We start from the raw sequence: 21403 nt of genomic DNA on the forward strand, positions 1-21403 counted from the left end.
ACAAAACTTCACGTATCACAAATCTCAGAAGGTCCAGACACCCTACCCCCAAACCTGCTGTAGATCCCACGGCAGTTACCTCCCCTGAAGCAGCAATTGAATAAAAACATTCAGAACCAGGGGGAAACAAAACTTGTATGTGACCATCAAGTTTACTACGAGCCCTTTTACTGAAATGATAGTGAAAAGAAAACACTGCTACAGAAGACAGCAAACATCTTTTCTGGACATTCTGCTTCACTGTTTTGGTTGAAGGTTCACTACTGAAATACAGTCATGGATTTCAGAGACCTTGGAAGCCCAATTCTTGTTGCTCTGCCAGGGAGAGCACTTGGAGGCCCAGGATATAAAATTCCCCCAGTGAGAGGGGAATTCATCTTCACTTGTCCCCTGGGGAGACCCTGAGGCCACTAGAAGACACACCTGCTGCCCCTCAGCCATCCCAGCTTGGCCTGGAGGTGACAATGCCCCTGCCCCAGATAATAGCTAGCCTAAATATGTACATATGCAGTGTTCCCCAGAGCTTCCCAAAGCTCGAAAAGCTGAGGTTTCCCCCAATCTTGTCCTCAGATGAGGCATCAGCATAACACTTTGGAAAGCCCACGGGTGAAGGTTATAGAGGGCACCTGTGGGACATGAGGGCACCTCAGGGGGTGACATGAGACCAAGGACTCAAAAAGTAGCAGCATTCCCTGTTTTCCTTTCTGAGCAAGGCTTCGTGGTCCTCAGGACGTGGTACTTTGGGTATAAATGGCAGTGTCAGGCAGGGCTTAGGGGCTATAAGGCTGGGAGAAGGAGAACCGTAAATAAGTGAGAATGGTGATTCTTGAGGTTTCATCTGTGAGGATCAGGGTCCACTCTGATTCCTCGTGGGCTTCAGTCTAACCTCAGGAAGACAGGCTAGAAGTGTGCACATGCTCATTCAGCAACCCACTGGGAAGTGGATTTGCCTAACTAGGGAATGGCACCTCCTGGTTCCCCACTTCTAGCTTTAGGGATAGGAGTATTAACAAGATGAAACTAATTCCACCATCCATGCAGGCCTTGCCGAAGCTTCAGTGGTTTCCCAAAGGAGAATCTTCTCCTCCAAAAAAGGTCATCTGTTCCTTCTGGAAGAGGTGTCTCCGTGCCTGTTTGAACCTGCAGACCCAACTAGCATGGAGAACAGAGGTGCCCTGGAGGGATCCCATCAGGAAATGGTATTTATCAAGATACAAGCCTGTTCAGGGCCCTGCCTGCTTCCTGGCTTGGGTGCTAGAACCTTCTAGAGTAACAGTCACCTGGGCAGCCTGACCCTGAAGAGCCAGAAGTCACTGAAATGCCCATTAGCCACAGCAACCAGGTGTCCCAGGGTTTTCTTCAGAATATCATGCTCCACCATATCGTGCTTTCTTTACCACATCATGCTCCTCCCTCCCTTGACCCCGGGTGTTTTGCTTGGACAGTCACCAGTGCCAACTGCAGCAAGTCTCAATGCCTAGGCAGAGGGCAGAGCACACTTGGACTCCACTACTCAGCCCCTCCACCCCAACCTTGGGTTAATACTGACATTCTATACACCTCAGTGATTTTTGCTTTGACCTTGTCCCCTGTAGCATTCAAAAAGCCAAGAATAAATAATAAATAACACGCACAGTAAATAACAGAATAAAAACTGCTGGGCATGGTGGAGTCCCAACAGTTAGGAGGCTGAGGCAGGATTGTGAGTTAGAGGCCTTGTCTCAAAGAAGCAAAATAAATACATAAAATTAAATGGGCTGAGAGAGTAACTGAGTGGTAGAGTGCTGCCTAGCACATGCAAAGCCCTGGGTTCAATCCCTAGTGTAGGGGGGAAAAATGTTCGTAGAACCTAGGCATAAGTAGACTGGTGGCTCAGTGTGAGGTGAAAGGGTTTTTGCTGCAACCTTCCCTTACCTCAACTTGGAGAATGGGGAAGAAGAAAGCTGGGAGGAAAAGGGAGAGAGGAGGACAATGGGGTCGGCTGTCCCAGAGTGAGGGGAGCCATAAGCTTTCAGGAAAGAAAACCAATGAATGGCCTTTCTCTCTTGTCTTGGAGCAGCTCTGGACTAAATACATTTCCAGAGTACTTTCGTCTCAACCCCACTCTCTCCAGAGAGGAAAAGATGCCAAAGCTTGCAATATTAAAAATTAATTTCCACCTTTGTGTAAGTCCTTTCTCCCTGACCACATGAGGGAGATGATAATAAGCAGATCATGGCCACCAGTAGATCAGAATTAAGAGCGGCCCACAGCTACTCAGGTGCAGCTCGGCTCCTCTACCCCAGCGCATAGTGACCTCCTGGAGAGAAGGAGGCTTTGATGCTGCGGAGCTGGACCAACTCCTCATCACCACTACCCTTCCAGGAGGAATTGATTTTCGGCCATTACAGCCCCTCTGCAGCTCCATAAATATTGCACCTCAGCCTGGGCCCAGGATCTGCAGCACCCAGAAGTGTCTCCACGACTTGAGGCAAGCTGTCCAGGGGAGAACCGTCCACCAGTACCCAGGACACTGTCACACAGGTCACCTTCTCCTCCCCGGGGAAGTGCCCACCCAGCCGATGGAGATGCAGGTGAAAGCTTGGCCTCCTTGTTCCTGAAGATTGATCGGGCCTTGGATGTGAGCCCACAGTTCAGGTTCCCCTCCCCACCTCGGCCTGCCCCCCACTCTGGCACCTTCAGCCCCAGCCCTGCAGGTAAAGCGCCCTAATTACTGTCAGAAAGGTGTACGTGCGCGTGTGCATGCACACACATGCACCTTCAGGACAGCCGAGTCCTCCTGCAGAAAAACAATGATTAAAGATGGGATACATTATCCCCTTGACATGGAGGTAAAACTTGACGGCGAAGAGTTTCTCCCCCAGGAAACACTTCCACTGAGCATTCTGCAGTGGGCGACTGCAAACCCTTCCTGGAAAGACTTTAAATCCTCCCTGGTTTACAAGTTCCCAGGCCACGTCTCCAGAGGGAGCTGAGGGCGTTCAGCAAGCAGGCAAACAACTTTAACACCAACAACTGTGAGCCAAGCACCACTAGAAGGACAACGTACTTCCCACTCCATCCAGCGGCAGCAGGTCGTGCATTGCAAAGGAAAACCAACATCCTTTCTTTAAAATGTGCTCTCTCAGGGGCCGGGGATTTAGCTCAGTGGTTCCGCCTCCTGCCTCGCAAGCGGAAGGTCCCGAGTTCGATCCCTGGTACTCCAAAAATAAAAAATAAAATGTGCTCTCTGATAAACCGCCTTCCCCAAGCCCCCAGCAGTGACTTTACTTAATCCTGCAGACTTTCGCAGGAAATCCCCCTGCCCAGGTGTGACTGACCACTCAGACTGCTAAAACAACTGGCAGGAACTTTACCGTTCAGAGGGGCCGAGCTGGAAGGCGGCGCCTGCAGGGTCAGCAGCAGGAGGACGGCGGCGGCGCGCGGGCTGCAACGGGGCATCTTCCACGCGTCCCGGCTCCCGGCCGCCCGGCGCTCGCGGCGGGCGGGGCGTGCACCAGCGCCAGCACCCCGCTAGCACCCAGGGGCCGCTGTGGCGAGCTCCTCAGCTCCTGGGCTCCAGGCTCGCCGGGGCTGCTTTTATGCAGCAACTCAACCCCAAACACATGATGTCACCATGCGGGGGGAGGGGGCCCAGCCTCCCGGAGGGCTGGCGCCCCTGGTCCGAGGTGAGTTGTAGCCCAGACTTCAGCTACCCTCCAGGGCCCTGGCGCTCCTGGGGCAGCAGGCTGCCCTGGGGAGCCAGTTCTCCGGGGGAGCTGCCCGTAGGTGTGGGTGAGATCGCCCGCGTCCGGCCCCATCAGGAGGGGTTTGTCTAGGGATCCCTTCAGCTCGTGGCCTTGGTCCCTCACTGGCCCTGCTTAAAAGTCCAATTCTATTTGGGCCAAAGCCTCTTCGAGGGCCCCAGTCGTGCGCCTGCTTGGACTAGGAGCAGGTTAGCGACCAACAGCCAAGGGGCTGCCCTCAGGTGAGAATTTCTGGAGTAGCTGGTGTACATTTTGGTCTAGGATGGGTCTGCTCTGCTTCCATTGTGTATTAGCACCCCACGCACCCAGCCCCACCCCGTGGCTCACTGCTGCCCACTTTCCTCGCCTCCTCCTGTGCTTGCAATCTGTGCTTTCATATGTCTAGTGCATGCAAGTACTGCTGACCACCTTTGTGTTTAGCTCAAGTCAAGGTCTTATTAACCTGCTGCCCCCACCACCCCCTTAATCTTCTTCCTGCTGCTACTGACACTTGCTGTCCCCACCACTGAGGTCATTTATGCTTCTGGCTTTTCTGGGCACACCCAGAGTCTGCACAGCTCCAGGTGCAGGACATGGTTTCTTTCCCCCCTTGTACCTCTACCTGCTGCTGTCCACACACCTGGCTCAGACCACATTGGCTGCAGAAGGGTGCCCATTTCCAGCCCTGGTACAGGACCCTGGGTTTGTCATGACCCCTTCTCTTGACCACAGCAACCAGACCAGCCCTTACCAATCTTAAATTTGTTCTGACTCTCAAGATAGCCTTAGTGACCAGTGAAGCCACTCGTTCACCTTGATTTTGGAAAAATGGAGCAGTTTCCCTGCTGAGAACCACCAGGAAGCAGATGCGATCCACATTTCAAGGAGTGTCACTGTCCTTTGGACTTTATCAGCTCAGCTATCCTGTGGGTAATAAAAGGCTTTGAAAACTCTTTAAGGAAGTTATTACAATGACAATCTTGTCAGAGCCACTTCCAGACCACAGTAGGCTTAAGGATGACCTTTTCCTCCCAATAAAAAGCCTTGAGCAAGCTCTAGAGTGGGGAAGGAGTGTTTGTTTGTGGATCTTGTTCCTGGGTCTTTTGTCTTTAAGGTCATTCTGTTTACAAGATGAAATCGACTAGGGTAACACAAGAGCCTGTAGGAACCACTGCAGGGCCAGAGATTCAGACACTGAACCTGTGGAGGAGAAATCACTTGCCGTCTTGAGCTGGTTGTTCAGGGCAAACTGGGCCATGCATACTGCCAGAGAGTTTCCCCCATTGTGTCTGCCTAAATGTGAAGTTCAGTTTCTCCTCCATCATGAATCTTTAAGGGATCCCAAAGATAGAGAGGTAAAAAGGGGGAAAGAGGCTGGACTCAGTAAACCAGTAAAGTTAGAATCAGAAACTTGGTTAATTAGTAAAGAATGGAGAGCAATTAAAAGAGAATCAAGAATATAAATTGAAATTCAATAGTCTTAAGTGCTTTGAGTGAATTTTTAAAAAATTATTCTTAGGTGATCAGAGGAGGGGAAAAAAGAAATGCATATAATAATAAAACTTCTAAAGTATTCAAGCTGAATGTCAAGCCCCCCCCCACCCCCAACACACACCTACCTGGCTTAAATTCCCACCTCTGGAACCCTTTCCCAGCTTCCTGGAGCTTGTGTTAATGACCAGGTAAGGGCTTGTTTTGCCATAACCAAGGAGGGCTGTTGTCAGCCAATAACTAACCCATTACTCAATGGATTAAGGTGGAAAATGGGCCTTCTGCATGCAAAATGTGGCAACTGTCCACCAAATGACACACCCAGGCTCCTGGGAATAGTGCCCCTCTGGAATAGCACCATTAAAATAGAGATGAGGGTGAGGCTGGTGAGTCACAGGGCAGATGAGTGTGGAGGAAAGGAGGCAAGAGTTGTCAGGAGGTCTGGGAAACCATTTACACACTGGTGACCCTGACCACAGTTCCAGCTGTCCTCCTCCTCCATATACAGCAGGCAGGAATCCCTGCCCCCGAACACCAGCAGAATTCACATTTGGTTGGAAGGAGATAGAGGTGGTAGCATTTTGTTTGTTCATTCATTTGTCATTCATTCATTGATCTTCTATGTGCCAGGTACTGTAAAAGGCACAGTCTTTGTTCTTGGAGAGTGCACAAACAAAACAAATAATCTCATGATTAATGATAGGATTACAATTGTACTAAGTGCAATGGAAGGTTGATTTATAACCCACAATGCCCATTCTGACCTGGGCAGTGATGGAAGATATCATCAATGGGAAGTTAGATTTTATAGCTCCATAAAACCTTTCACATGCACAGCTATTACCAGGCTCATATTAGTTGATGGTGTTTGCTCCTTCCATGAGTTAATTGTTAGCCTTTTGAGTGGAAAGTTTAGGTATAGAGAATTTCATTTCTTCAGGTAAGAATGAGCTTTACAAATAATATTACTCAGTTGGGAATGCATGTGAAGCTAAAGAAAGGACTGCTGGGAGGAAAACTAACATTTATCAAGCATCTACTGTTTGCCTGGTGGTACATGGCACTTTATTCTTACAATAATCTGTTGTAGGGGATAGTGTTAGGTTTGCCACTGTACCTAAGAGGAATCTGAATCTTGCCAAAGTTAATCCTTTCCTAACCCAAGTTCTGGAGGCTTGCAATGATACTCAATTCTTAACCCACATTCTCTGTCTTCAAGGTCAGGCCTGCCCTATAAATGCCTAAAATGGGAATGTTTTGTCACTGAATCCCTCTAAATTGTAGATTCTCCAATTTTCTAGATGCTGTGGTCATATACTGTACTTATGGATGGGAGGCACAATATGACAATTTTGACAAATAATGTTCAGCAGGGACATGACTGTGTCTTCCTCTCCACATCCATGGAGTTACAGGGGGTCCCCTCTGATCAACTCATTGAGCATCTGCCAGGATGCATTACAAGGAACCTGTAAACTCAAAGCTTCAGCAAAGGAGCAGAGGACTGTGAGTCCTATCCCGTAGATCTTTGTTATATTAATGAGCTCTGCTTTGACCAAGGAGAGGGAAAGAGGAGGGAATCAGACAGAGGGACAGAGGCAGGGGCAGGGAAAGGAGGAAAAGGCCATCCACGTCCTTTGACTGGGCAGTGGGCAGGACAACCTCCAAGCCAAGACTCATGTGGCCCCACTGATCTTCGTGCCAGTGTCCATCTCTGAAAATACAGTTTTGTAGCTTTCTTCACATTTGCTCTTCGCCTTAGCGATGGCAGGGAGTCATAACCTCTGTGGGAACCCTAGCCACCCTGCTCAGTTTCAGGCAGGATCAGTTGCAGGACCGTGTGTCCTGGAGGAAAGACTGCCTGGCTGACTTGTGGCTATGCCAGGAAACAGCTCTAGGACCCGATCAAGCCTCTTGCCCTCCGTTTTCTGATCAATAGACCAGCATGAAAAAGTCTAACCCCAAACCAGGTGGAGGCCATATACGTGAAAGTGCTTTGGGAAAAAAATAGCAGCTCTTGACCTACAGAAGATGTCACTCCTAAGATTGGGCTTAAAATGAAATGGGTTTGATCTCAGCCATGGTTTACTAATCAAAGAAAATGAAAACTGGATTCCAAGAAGGGACATGAATTCTCACCTCACTCCTACCACTGGTTACCATGATTTCTCTGGTCCTGTTAGCCACTGAATTCTTCAGCTGCTGCTTTTTATTGAATAAGGAATAATGGCTCTTCTCCAGGATTTTGTTTTATTTTTTTAGAATGGGTCTTGCTACATAGTTCAGGCTGGCCTTGAGCTCAGTATGTAGCCCAAACTGGCCTCACATTCACAGCGATCCTTCTTCCTCAGCCTCCTACCTGCTGGGGTTACAGGTGTGTACCACCATGCTTAGCCCACCCCAGAACTTTTAATTAATAATTTTTTAAATGATGAAAATTCAAAACTCTGTGCACCGGGAAAGTTAGCATTTTAAGGATGCAATACAACCTTGATGCAATACATTTTACCTCTTTTCTGTGGTTTGGAAAACCACGGTAAGCTGACACCAAGCCCATGTAAGGAGGTATAGTTGACCTACAGTACCTTAGGGTTTCTGGCAGCCATCACTTGCTGGCTGCATCCACTGTCCCCAAACCTCAAGGATTTGGTCCAGATCCTGCTCTCAGTCTTAGACTGAATCACTGTCCTGTTTTACCCATCTTCTAAACTGCAATGTGATCACAGACCACATTCCAACAAGCTCCCAAGTACAACAGAAAGTGAATAGTCCTCAGGCAGGCAGAAAGGTTTAAGGAAAAGAGCTTTCGCATTACATAAACTTGGGTTTTGAAACTCAGCTCTGTTACTCACCCCCCTGTGTGATCCTGGCCAAGTCACCTCCTGTCTGAGTCTCAGTTTTCTCCTGGTCAGAAATGAAACCCATCGAGTAGTAACATAATAAGCTGGGCTCCTGAAGGACTTAGTACAGTGGCCCATAATGAGCACTGTGCTAGCTGTCACAATAGAAGGGTCCTGACTGGCTATAGGGACTGTTTCATCATCCCATTTTTCCAATTCTAATTTGGACAACCCCACCAACTTTCATGAACTCTTAAGGAGGAATGGCCAAGGAGTTCAGATGTTGCTTTCCCATGATTCCACACCTTGGCCTCTCAAAGAATGTAGCTGTGGTCATCACAACCCAGTCTTCCTATTTAAGAATGTCACTTAGTCATCATAAACCTGATCTTCCTACTGAAGTAAGATGCCTCCCGAACAAGTAGAGTCAGAACTACTTTACCATGGGAAATGCCTGGTCAGTGGGATTTTGGAGCTGGGAAACATTTCTGAGTTCAGAGATGCCACTCACTCTTGGAAAAGAGGTAATTTCCCCTTACTTGGACACTCTAGAGCTCTGCCATTGCAAGAATTTACTGAGTTGACCCATCATTTCAGATACTTGCAAAGAAAACTGGCACACAAGCCCCAGTTGCTTGCACATTAGTTTTCGTTTGTCTCCACTGGGTAGAGGGTACCAGGAATGCACAGTGTGATTCTTCTCTTCCAGCTGGAGTTGGTACCAGGAATGCACAGTGTGATTCTTCTCTCCCAGCTGGAGTTTTCTGGCTTAGGCTTTGGTGCCTGACAAAGGGCTCCGTGGGCCGGGAGATGGGTGCAGTTGCCATTGCTGGTTTCCTGGCCTGGATAGGTGAGGACCACTCAGTGAGCTTCCTCCCCGATCCATCAAGTTAAGTTGCCTCTCTGGCAAAGAGCCCAGCCTTGACTGGGACCTAGCTTCCTCTCCAGCCCTGGGAAGAGCAAAGGTACAGCTGGTGGCTGCTGAGCAAATGGGCAGCCAGGGTTTCATAGTTCTCTCACCAAAGGCAACCCAGCCAGTGGAGCAGAGTCATGTCCCACAGAGATACGGCACGAACTTACCGCGGGAGCTGCTCTTTGTGCTCACTCCACTTGAAATAAGACTTCGGGGCTCACTTTGCAGCGATTAGAACTGGATCACTTATGCCTGCATCTGTTTTTTAACATTGGTATGCAAAACTTGGTTTTGACATTAGATATCTCTGTTTACTACCCAGGATTTTGTGGGTTGTAGAAATGATGGCAAGATAGAACTCTTAAAGAATGTTTAATCATGGCCAGGGATTTAGCTCAATGGTTCTGCCACCTGCCTCGCAAATGCAAGGTCCTGAGTTTGATCCCCGGTACCAAAAAAAAAAAAAGAAAGTTTAATCAAAAAATTAGGACTCCAGGAACTTGGGCTCTCTCTGCTAATTATATTTTCCCTGGGGGATAGGTAGAGGAAATATCATTTTAATGATAGGGAATGTGCTACTTAATCCCAATGAAAATGTGTCAAATTCTTTTGCAATATTTAGAATGTATATCATAACCCCTAATTAGAAAGTGTATTGATACTTGTAACTAGAGAACTGTTTGTTGCTGGTGGAAGCATCAGAAGTGAGTATGGTAAGAAATCTCTCTGGGTTCATTTTACCTCTGAGAAAAAACAACAACAACAAGTTAACACAGGCCCAGTTCATAGAAAAGAAATCAGTTCAGAGACAATGAATGGGAAGAGTCCAACCAGAACAGGTCTTCTACTGGTAGTTAGCAGAAGAGGAAGAATCAGAACTGGAGAAGGGGACAAAGGAGAGTTATGGAAGGAAAGACCAGTGTTTATTTGTAGCCTTTCTCAAAAAAAAAAAAAAAAGGAAAGGAAAGGAAAGGACAGGTAGCTCTAGGGCTCCAGGCTCCAGGTTCGCCATGGGGGTGGAAATAGCGGTGGGACACAAGGATAGGACAACATGGTGACTTACAACCATTCAGCAGAGTTTGATACTGGACAAAGTATCTCTGGCTAAGACTAGAAATTGACCTTTAAATATTGAAGTGGTACAAGGGAGCATCTTAGCCAAGTGATTTTTAGAAGGAAAGTTATTTAGAGGAGAGTTTTAAATCCATCCTGCCTCACAATAACTCTTCAAACTCATATGTTCTATTGTTTTTATTGTCTATGTCAACAAAAAATGTACCTGGTTACTATGGAGCGAATATACCATCACCTATGTACTACTATTTATAAAACCAATATTGGGTTATAAACTCTTTCCACATGTCAGCATAATCGTAACGATTTTAATATCAACAAAATCTTAAAACAAGTTTCAAGAAGTCATGAAGTCTGGGAAGACTCAAGTGACTGCCTCAAGATCAGAGAACTCCTTGGAAGGCAACAGTGATACAGTTTGAAAGATCCAGATGAGCAGGGCAGTGGCTAGAGGGTCAGCAAGTCGGGGCTCAATGGGGATAGCAGCAGGAAGTGAGCACATACATACTGCTGGCTATGTGGGGTTGGGGTGGATGGGAGAGGGCCCTCTAGGGTGGGTGTCCACAGCCAAGGGCAGAGGTGCCATGGTGCCTGTTGATGAGTCTTCACTCTGAGCTCCCATGCCAAACAGTGTTCATCCAAAGCTCTCCAAAGAAGCTTCTGGATTGAGTACTTCTAGAACTCAAGAGCCACGATAGAGAATAGAGGACACTCCACTGGGAACAAAAGGTGGGAGTCACTGGAGGTGGATTTCCACAAGGGACCTTTAACTCCTTTTCCCATTTCCAGCAACTATCAAACATCCTTCCCAACTTAATCCTGGCTCCCTGTTTTGCTCTCTTTATGTCTATTTCATTTATTCATCCCCTTGCAGCCTAGGGGATCAATGGTCTGTGGTCTTCCCATTCCCCACAAGTAAGTGCTGCCCTGAGGGCTGAGGCAGAAGTCCGAGGAGGAAAAACCCAGACCTCTTGGAGGGATGAGTTAGAGCAGCAAGTAACCATAGTAAACTAGAAAATGAGCTGGTTTTATTTATTCCAGTTCTGTATTGTTTGGACTTTTTAGAACAGTAAATATGTTACAAATTAAAACAATCTTGTAAATTATTTTTTTAATTAAGAGAGGTGAAAATATTCTTTTTTAAGAGAAAGAAAAGAAGCCAGCGATAGTGTCAGCCTAAGCAGCAGAAAGACCACACAGTGCATGTGCAAAGCCAAAGTCTTCAACGACAGCTTCTGTGAACAAAAGGAGCAGGAAGTAGAGGAAGCCTGGACAAAGGATGGTGAGAAATGAGATGAGAGGACTGAATGGTAAGAGAAAAGCAACTTAAAAACATCAGTGGAGAGAACACACAGAGAAGGCAAGAGCGGAAGAAGTTCCTGAAGTTTGTAAAACTTGAGGCTAACTGGGAGAACAAGGAGAACAGAAGCAAATGTTCCAGATGGAGGGAAGCTGGAAAATAAGAGGAAAGAGCAGTCAGGGGCGCTGCACTGCAGAGAAACACGTTTGGATATGGTGCGGTACCCGGGATTGGACCCAGAGCTTTCGCACTGAGCCACATTCCCAGCCTCCCTTTTTTATAATTTTGAGACAGTAAGTAGCTCACTAAGTTGCCCAGGCTGGGCTCCAATCTACAATCCTCTTGCCTCAGGCTCTCAGCATGCTAGGATAACTGTTGTGCACACCCAGTTAACTGGTCTGGATTTTTGAAAGCTTTTTATGAGAGAATTTGTCCAAACACATAAAAGTAGAGAGTATCACTATAATGAACCCCCAGCTACCCATCACCCAGCTTCAGCAACCATCAACTCATGACTAATCTTGTTTCATCTACAGCCATGTTGCCCCAACACCCCTTCCCCAAATTATCCTGAAACAGGTGTAAGACAGCACACGATTTTGGTGGTTCTCAAACTTTTGCATGCATCAGAATCTCCCAGAAGTCTTGTTCAAACACCAGCCCCTGGGTCCATTCTAGATGCTCTGACTTGGGGGTTGAGAATCTGTATTTCTAGCAAGTTTTCTGATGACATCAATGCTGGTGATCCAGGGCCACACCTTGAGAACCACTATACTTCCCTTATCCAAACACAGTCACAGTGTCACCAGCACACCCCAAATCAATAATTATTTAATATCATCTTCCCAGTTGTTCGCTAGGTGGTTTTATTCACCATTTGTTTGAATTGTGATCTAAAGTCCACATACTGCAATTAGCTAATGGGCCCCCTTAGATTCTTTTCAACTACAGGTAAGATTTGAATTAGTAGCATGAGAAATAGTTCAAGCAGTAGTTCAGAGAAGTATGCAGATGTGTATCATGAAAAGAGCACACACAGACTTGGAGTTAGGACCCAGCTCTACCACTTTCCATCCGGGAGACATTGGCAACTTATTTTAGTACTTTAAGCCTGAATTTCCTCATTTGGAAAATGAAGAAAATGAAGTGGCTGAGAGCAGTGATGCACACCAGTAATCCTAGCGCTAGGGAGACTGAGGCAGGAGGATCGCTGCAAGTTGAGACCAGCCTGGACTACATAGTGAGTTCAAGACCAGCCTGAACTATATAGGGAGACAGAAGAAGAAGAAGGAGAAGGAGAAGGACGGGGGGGGGGGGGGAGAAGAAGGAGGGGAGGAAGAGGAAGAAGTGGAAGAGGAAGAGGAGGAGGAGGAGGAGGATGAAGAAGACAATAAGCCTATGTCATAGTTTATTTGTGAGAATTAGGTAAAAAATTAAGCCTGTGGTATGGGATCAGATATAGAATAGGGTAAGGAATGGGACAACATGGGTTCATAAATCCAGCTGTGCCATTTAGAAATCTGTGGCCCCAGGCAAGTACTTAACATCTCCAGACTTCAGTTTCCTAATCAATAAAATTGAAATAGTACCTCCTGGATAGGGTTGGGAAATGAACAAATGGATGTAGACATCTTCTATGAATTAACATGTAAATGAGATAAGCAGTCAAATTTTTTGTTATTATGAAAACACCTGTTCCAGTTATTGTTAGAAACACAATGGATGTCACTTTTCTCTCTCGTTAGGAATGTCTTCTTAGCATATCGATTTGCAAGGGGATAGATGGCTTGGGAGATGCCAAGCCACGAATGTGAATTTTTGTGTTTTTCTTCTCACGTATTTCTTAGATAAGCTAATGTCACCGTCATCTCCCAGTTGCCCAAGTTAGAAACTTCAGGCTCACTTGTACTTTGCCTCATACTCAGTCAGTCATGTGTTGTCACAGTTTCCACCTCCAGGGAGCTGCCAGAAAATTTCCCAAACACAGTGAGAGAACCAAATAGTACCCCAGAACCTAGTAGCCCCTTAATCAATGTGGACTGTCTATTCCATGGCCTCAGCCCGGCTGTGGTCTCTGTCCTCTCCCCCTGCTCTGCCCATCACCTCTGTGCCGGTCTTTCCCACCCTAGCCTCTCATTTCTTGTCCACCTGCCGGTGATACCTTCTGTTTCTCCCTCTTTCTCATCTCTCTCTGACTGCAAGGGCAGTGAGTGGGGTTTATGCATCAGTCATCGTCCATCTGTACACAGAGTTCTATTTTGTTTTCCCTTTTTCATTCATGAAACTCATTCCCCTCCCTCCCAGAACTTATAATTTTTATTTATTCATTCATTCACTTGGTCTTTGAGACAGGTTTTCCCTATGCAGCCCAGGTTGGCCTCAAACTTTCAATCCTCCTACCACATCCTCTGAACTATGTTGTTATTTTGTGGTTTGTGTTTGTAAATCTACGTATCATATTGACTTGTTCATTCCTCTAGCAAATGCCCCAGCTGCCTGTTACCAGTACTACAGTGAGGCAAATATCTTTGTTCACAGTCCTTGAGGATCTGTGTTAGTTTCTCTGGAGCGGATGCCCAGGAGTGGAACTGCTGAGTCATGGAAGCTATGCATAATTACTTTCACAAAGTACTGCTAGAATGTGCCTGAGAACTACTGAAGTCTCAGCCTCTCAGCACTCCCTCCAAATCCCTGCACTGAAAGATTTGGCCACACCGGAGCATGGCTTCCAGCACCTGAAGGTCCTGTGCCTAGCTTGGCCCCAGGTCTCCTTAAAATGCCTGCCAAGAGAAGATACCATTTCTTCCAGCCAACATCTGATGGGCAGATAGGCCCTGATAGAGTGAGCAGTTACTTTAGAAAGCTTCAAAGATAAATCTTTTCATTGCCCTTTGAGATGTAGATCTACCATGTATACCCTTCCCTAAATGGAAGCCCGTTGGGGAGATGGCTTTCCCTCCCTTCTCCTTTGGGGTGCCCGGCTTTAAATCCCTGGGGCACCTCCCCTCTCCCTGCTGTGGACACCTTCCTTTAATTTACAACACTGCCTTCTGTCACAAAGATTACCAGAAGTTTGTTCTCCTTCAGATACGTGCCATTTAACAAATCCTGGTGGTCCAGCCACAGGGACAAGCCCCATAGCACCCGCAGGACCTTTCCCTTAGCACACATCAGGCTTTAAACAGTCTCCAGCCTTCTATTTCCAGGACTGGGTTCAGGTCACTCAGATTCTTTCCTACTACCATAGTTATTGAATAAAACCTGTCCTCGCCTCTATAACTAGTGCAGGGCTGTGCTTATCTTTGCCATGCCCCAGAACAGCTCTGCCAGTCACTTTCCCACCAGACAAGCATGAGTTTCCATTTCCCTGTAGTCTTGCCACAGTTTGGTATTATCCAACCTCCCATTCTGCCAACAAAATGAATAGAGACAGCTCATTGTTTTCACTTTCATTTAATAACTAATGAAGTTGAAGGAAACTAGTGAATTTTCTTGGGTAAGTCATATATTCATATCTTTTGCCTATTTTCCTATTAGATTCTCCTTTGCTGACTGATTTGTAGAACTTTCTTATTTATTCCAGGGTATGATCCCTTGCTGGTTTTGGAAGTTTCAAATACTTTTTCAGTCAGTTCATTTTGACAATAATAGCCATCATTATCAATTTAGACAGAACCTAATACATCCATTTGTGGGGAATATTGTTTCATATTTTGAACCTATTTTTAAAAACTTACTCTCCACTTTGCTTATTAAGACTACAAATATATCCTGATAAATACATAAATATATTCTGATACATATACATTTTAAATAAATGTCTTTATATCTATATTTGTTTTGTAGAGTTGCTTTTGGCATTTATATCTTTAATTTCTCTGAAGTTCACCTTTGTTTATGGTGTCAGATATTAGGGTTCCTACATAATTTTTTTCATGCAGTGAGCCAGTTTTCCCTATAGTATCTGCTAAGCAACCCATCTTTTCTCATTGGTTAGTTTTCCATATATCAGTCACACACACACACACCCACAGTCACACACACATAAATGCACACGTGTATACTTCTGAGTACTTTCTTACCCTTGTTCTACTTCCATGCTTCTGTCCCAGTGCCCTAATGTTTTATTACATACCATTGACGTATACTCGGGCAAGTCCTACCTTTGTTCTTTTTTCAAAAATGACTCAACTAATTGTGGACCTTGGCTTTTTTCTTCCATATAAATTTTGGATATTCTTCTATTCCCTTAAAAATTTCTGTTGTGAATATGTCGAAACCACCTTGTATTTTTAGATTAATTTGGGGAGAGTTGGTATCTTTACATGTTCAATGGAATATCTCTTTGCTTATTTAAGTCTTATGTCCCTTAGTGGTATTACATTTTTCTCCAAAAATTTTTAGATTTTTATTAAGTTGATTCTTAGGTACTTTTTTTGGTTGCTCTTGTGAAAGTTATCTTATTTCCTATTACCTTCTCTGGTTGAATATTGCTGAGGAAGAAGAATGGTACTGATTTTTTGAAGTAGATCTGGTTCCAGACATCCTGTTTACTTCCAAAAGTTTTCCTATTCATTCTGTGGTTTATGTAGATAATCAGGTCATCTATAAATAACTCTTTTGACACTTCTGTTGAAATCCTTGTACCATTGCTTTTTTCTTGTCTTATCACATCATCCAGGACCTCCAGCACTAAGCTGAGTAGTAGCAGTTCTTGGAAGGAATGTGGCTCTGTCTGCACCTCAGATCTTGGCCTGATACCCAGGAAGTAAACCAGTCCTGAGGCCCATACAAGCTCCATCTTCTGCTGGTGCAGGACTGGTTCTTTGGTTCCATCTTGCAGTGGAGCAGAGGTTGACCATAATCTGCCCATGGAAATGTGGGACAGAAAGGAGCCCAATATAGAAGCTTCCACACACATGGCCCTTGGCCTCTTCCTCTGTTGTCTGCAGTGACACACACACAGACCTGGAACCCAACCACATGTTGTCCTTCTAGACTTGAGGCTCCCATGGTTATTCACTCATTGGCAGATCCATCACCTGCCCTGTTGCTGAGGCACTCCAGGCCTGGAGGAGTTGACTAGCAGCCCTTGATGATTTTGCCATTTGGCAGGGAGTCGGAGTCAAAGTGATATTTCTAAAATAGTTATAACTGTGAGAATGCTGTAGTCAGAGGCCTTTGAAGGCCCTCATATAAACTCTTTAGTATTCAAAAGCCCTTGTCAAGCCAGCCTCACCTTCTTTTCCACTTTCTATAACATTCTCCTGCGTGGTCTCCTCTTTCTGAAGCTGCTATGTTCTTTAAAGCTCTCTTTGCCATTTGGTTCCCTCTGCATGGAATTCTCTCACCCTCACTCACATGGAGAAACCTACTTATTCTTCAAAGCTCAGAGCAAACATTCTCCAGAAAAGCAGGGGTGAAGAACTGTGACAGTTCTGAGCACACAGGTGCTTGATAAATGTTTGCTCATCAAGTTTAATGATAGAGACCACAAATTGTAGGGAAAAAATGTTGTCCATGAAGATGAGGGTTGGGGATGTGGCTCAGCAGTGCTGCGCCTGCCTCAAAAGCTTCAGGTCCAGAGTTCGATCCTTGGTACCAAAAAAAAAAAAAAAAAAAAAAAGGATGAATTCATGCTCTTGGCTAATCATGGCTCCAGTAGGATTGAGTGTGGATTTACGTAAGTGCTGCTGTCTTCAGCAATACTCAGCAACGTGCAAACAGGACTGAGGACTTACTCTGTAACCTCCTACTCCCTCTCTTTATCTGATTAAGTCCTTCAAGGCCTGTGCTAACAAGTATTGAACCTGTATATCGCTGAGCAGTTATTCACAGCAAAATGCACCTGTAGAGTCTGGCACATAGGTGTAACTGTAGAAGTTGACATGTGGCCAAACACTCTCCAGTAGTTCTCCTGGTTACACCTTTAGGCCAATGTCCCTACTTACAAGGGAAAATACTGAAAGAAAAAAAAAAAAGAAATTTATTTTGAAGTTCTTACCTTTATATTTGGTAGATATTTCTATTAAATTTTCCCATAAATAAGTTAGCCACGTTATGGGGACATAAAAAAGGTAAATGAGTACACTGGAATAAAATTAGTGTTTATGTGGCTCCTTCACTTTGAGTGATATACAGCAGTTTCTTCTGTGGGTTTGTTCTTTTTGCATCCCTGGGCAGTAGGTCGAGAAGACGTTATTTTGATAAACTTGACTGTTGACCTCTCTGTGTCCTCACACAGAGAACACCTTTCATACTGATGCCATCCTGGCCATGTAACTTGCCTTGGCCAATGGGACAAGAGCCAAGGTGACATAAGAAAAAATTTAAAAGCATTTGCGTATCAGAGCTTGCCTCTCCTGCCGCTCCTTAGTACCCTGAGGCCACCATGTGCAGCCCCGGGTGGGGGTGGCTTGCTGGAGAACAGAAGACCGCGTGGACCACAGACAGTCTGTCCCAGTTCAATCCTCTTCAACCAAGCACCCTAGTAGATGAGTAAGACCAGACAATTCCACTTGACAGGTGGGCCACTCCAACCTACATCGGAAGGACTGGCAAAATACCCACAGAATCATGAAAAATAACACAGTTTGTTTTCAGCCACTGAGTTTCGGGATTATTTGTTACACAGAACAACCTAACTGGTACACTCCCCAAGAAAGCCCAATCAGGCTAGACTCGGGGTCCTGGTCTCTGCGTATATGTTCAACTGCTGCTCCTCCTCTGGTATTCAGAGGTCAGATTTAGATACGCAAAACTTAAGGCTGCTCCTTTAGATTTTAGGTGTGATTGCTCAAGGGAAAGCTCATGACTCATTTCCCAGCTGGCTCCATACAGTGCTTCATTCATTAAATGTTCCCAGTGAGGGAGATTTCTTTTCTGAAGAGAAACTAAACCTTAGCTTTTCTCACAAAGATAGAAGGGAAAGCTACCTTTGGTGTACAGAACCACAATTTATACAGGGCACAGGTATTTCTAGTTACAAAGATTTTAGGCCAACAGACTTTTCTAGGAGATAGAACTGAACAGACTGGAAAAGCGGGAACCACGTCTTACTCGACTGTGCTGGCTGCCTGATCCCCCAACTTCCTCTTCCACTTCGGTCCCAATGGTCCAGACCAGAGTCTTGCAGAGCTTCAGGGCTGCTGCACAACTTCTGGGAGCATCATTCACATTGATGTCTACGTAAACGGTGCCCTCCTGGAGTTGTGCAGTGCATAACTTACACATCTGTACATGGGCATGGGACCTCTGCCTAGCACATGGTTGGTTGGTTGTTTCGTTTTGTTTTGTTTTTTGTACTGGGGATTGAACCCTGGGCCTTCACGCTGAGCTACAGCCCCAGCCTAGCCCCCTTCCCTACATTTTATTTTGAGACAGGGTCTCACTAAGTTGCTAAGTCTCCCAGGCTGAGCTCGAACTTGCAGTCAGTCCTCCCACCTCAGCCTCTGGGAGTGCTGAGATAACAGATTTGCGCCACCACACTGGTGGCAAATATTTAATAATGAATCAGTACATGCGTGCACACACACACACACACACACACACACACATTACATACACATTTGTGGTACTTAGCAAAGTTTTAACTGGAAAGAAAAACCAAATTAGAACAAGTATCCCTGTTGAGCGGGTTATCCAACCACTTTGCTTTTGGTGTGAAGGAAAAGGCCTAAATAAATCACGTCGATCAGCTGCAGGCTCAAGGAAGAAACTTTCACCAGGTTGTTCAGGTTAAAGACGATAAAACATGAAAACTCATTTTGGCTAACGGTGACACCTAGTGGTGTAGGGAACCGGGTTTTCCACGTTAGGACGGAGGACAGACAGGCCCTTGGGATGGAGGCCACAGCTCCCGTCAGAGCTAAGGCAGGTAGGACCCCTGGCCCTGCTGCCCTGCTGTCACAGGGACCTCAGTAACCAGAAGTGGGGGGACGCCCTCCCCGCCGTTGAGGCGACTGTGCTGGCTGCCTGATCCTGCAACTTCCTCTCCCGCTTTCCTTTCTTTCCTTCTTTCCCCTTCTGCTGTTCCTCGGCCTTGTTCATCCTCTTCCCTTTTTCGCTGACCTTTCTGTGCTCACCGATCCTCCCGAACCCCAGAACTACACTATCCAGCAACCACTAGCCCCGGTGGCTATTAAAATTCAAATCAATTTAAATGCAATTTACAAGGCAACCCGTCCCTCGCACTGGCGCTACACCAGCGGATCCCGGAAGCAGCAGCCTGGAGCTTTGCTCCCGGCCCCCTCTCCTTCCACCCCTCTGCCCGGCTGCGCAGGTCTGAGGCCAGCTGCTTTCTGTCCTTCCCCGCTCACTCCCGTTTATTGGGCACTTTCTGTTTTCTGTATAATATTATGTAAACTCGTTGAGGTGACCTTCCATGGCGAACACAAAACTATATAATCATATCAGACAGTTTATTCAAGACAATGATTCACAGCATCTTGTTTTCCACGTATTGGAACGCATCAAAATATTTTTAAACTCAACACATCATTTAAAACAATTACACCCCAGGCCTTTTTCTTTCTTTTTTAATCCACAGGTTTCTACCTTTTTACCTTGTTGAGTTAAAGTAGCCTTACAATTAAACAGTACATCCTTTTAAAAACTCTGAAAATATATTTTTATGGATAGAATAATTATAAAATGATATATAGGAAACCAGTAACAGATTGGTGTGTGGCCAGACTGGAATAGACATCTACATTTTACTGAATACCCTTTTATAGTATTTGAATATGTACTAGATATATGCATATGAAACTTTAAATTGAATTAGAATTTTTCTTTTGAAATTAAAAATAATACCTGGAAAATAAATCTCTAAATCCTAAAAAGTTAGTAAATTGAGCTCTCAGGGAGAACTTTTGCTTTTGTTGTTTAAGAGGTGGGCTCTTACTATGTTGTCCAGTTTGGCTTTGAATTTCTGGGCTCAAGCAATCCTAGTGCTTCAGCCCCTGAGTAGCTGGGACTACAAGTATGTATTACAGGTATGGCAAGAAAGAAGATAATTTTTGAATGAGCTTGCATGATTTTGGTGGTGATTTATGTATTTAATGAGGCAATGTAATACCCTGGGGATAGGGGTGCATGCCTATAATCCCAGCACTCTGGGAAGCTGAAGCAGGAGGACCCCAAGTTCCAGCTGACCCTGGACAACTTACCAACTTAGTGAGAACCTGTCTCAAAATAAAAAATAAAAAAGGTCCAAGGATATGAGGCCCTGGGTTCAATTCTCAGTACTAAAATAAAAAAATAAAATAGGAGATGCAAGGAGATGCAGTGCCATATTAACTTTTGATTTATGTCCAATGACAATTTGCCAAAGGACACAAGGATCTAAATGCCCTGACAAGTGGCCCCTCCCGACCATGGACAGAGATTTGATTGAGAAGAGGGTCTCTCTTCAAGCCTGTCCCTTTGGTGCCCACCTAAAACAGGGACCTGGGAAAATGCTAAAAGCCTCATGGGTCCTCCCTGAGGTGCAACAAGTTGCCTCTCTTTCAAAAAGGCCTTGAGGAACAAAATGAAGGTGACTGTTTCTCTTCCTCAGAGCTTCCAGGCTGGTCCTAGCTGCGTCTTCCTTAGTACCCTTTGAGCTTCAAAGAAGAAAAGGGACTAGATCCTGGGTTCTTGCCTGACTTCAGCCCTCATTCAGCCCCAAAGCACTTCAAATCTTGGGTTTATGCAGCTTTTAGAGAAAGCCTTCTGTTTCTTGAAGGATTTGAGGGCCAGGATAGAATCATCATACCTATAGGATAAGTACTAGTTATACTGCCAAGTGGAGAAGCAAGGAAACCGAGTCGGAGCACAGTAAGCTTGATGTGAGCCAGGATTTGCAGTCAGTGCTCTTGACTTCCCGTAAGGCTACATGGCATCAAAACCATGTAATCATGTGCCCAGAATGAACTGTAGAATCTCTGTGTGGATTCATCTAAATAAAACGCTGCCTGCCCCATGCCACCCAAGGCAGTTGGTTTGTGGTTCTTTCCAACTGTAGACTTCCAGGGTGCCAGTCTGGCCTGAGGTAGAATCATGGTCCTCCTCAAAGAAC

General features: G+C 45.6%; 2 protein-coding genes across 9 annotated transcripts in view; one reads left to right on the plus strand and one right to left on the minus strand.

Moving 5' to 3' along the window:
- The window catches only part of Ca12 (carbonic anhydrase 12), a 75640-nt gene that overhangs the window by 50971 nt on the left and 3266 nt on the right, over positions 1–21403 (minus strand). For 6 of the 7 annotated variants that reach the window (XR_015446488.1, XR_015446489.1, XM_021237105.2 and 3 more), the window contains exon 1: positions 3357–3570. The exons of the other annotated variant lie outside the window; for it this stretch is intronic. Coding sequence is in view for 4 of the 6 variants with exons in the window: in XM_021237105.2 (XP_021092764.1) it covers positions 3357–3441 (85 nt within the window). In the remaining 2 variants the exon portion in view is untranslated. Of the gene's footprint in view, positions 1–3356; positions 3571–21403 lie in introns of those variants that run through there. 7 annotated transcript variants of the gene reach the window in all.
- Positions 1–21403, plus strand: part of Usp3 (ubiquitin specific peptidase 3) — a 223932-nt gene that overhangs the window by 8064 nt on the left and 194465 nt on the right. Inside the window, exon 1 of one of the 2 annotated variants that reach the window (XM_087199043.1) lies at positions 19159–19219. The exons of the other annotated variant lie outside the window; for it this stretch is intronic. The gene's annotated coding sequence lies outside the window, so the exon portion shown is untranslated. Of the gene's footprint in view, positions 1–19158; positions 19220–21403 lie in introns of those variants that run through there. 2 annotated transcript variants of the gene reach the window in all.

Source organism: Heterocephalus glaber, unplaced genomic scaffold (genome assembly GCF_053883595.1).
Source record: "Heterocephalus glaber isolate CG9 unplaced genomic scaffold, H.glaber_assembly_v1.0 deba00001689, whole genome shotgun sequence".
In the NCBI taxonomy this organism is placed as follows: Eukaryota; Metazoa; Chordata; class Mammalia; order Rodentia; family Bathyergidae; genus Heterocephalus; species Heterocephalus glaber.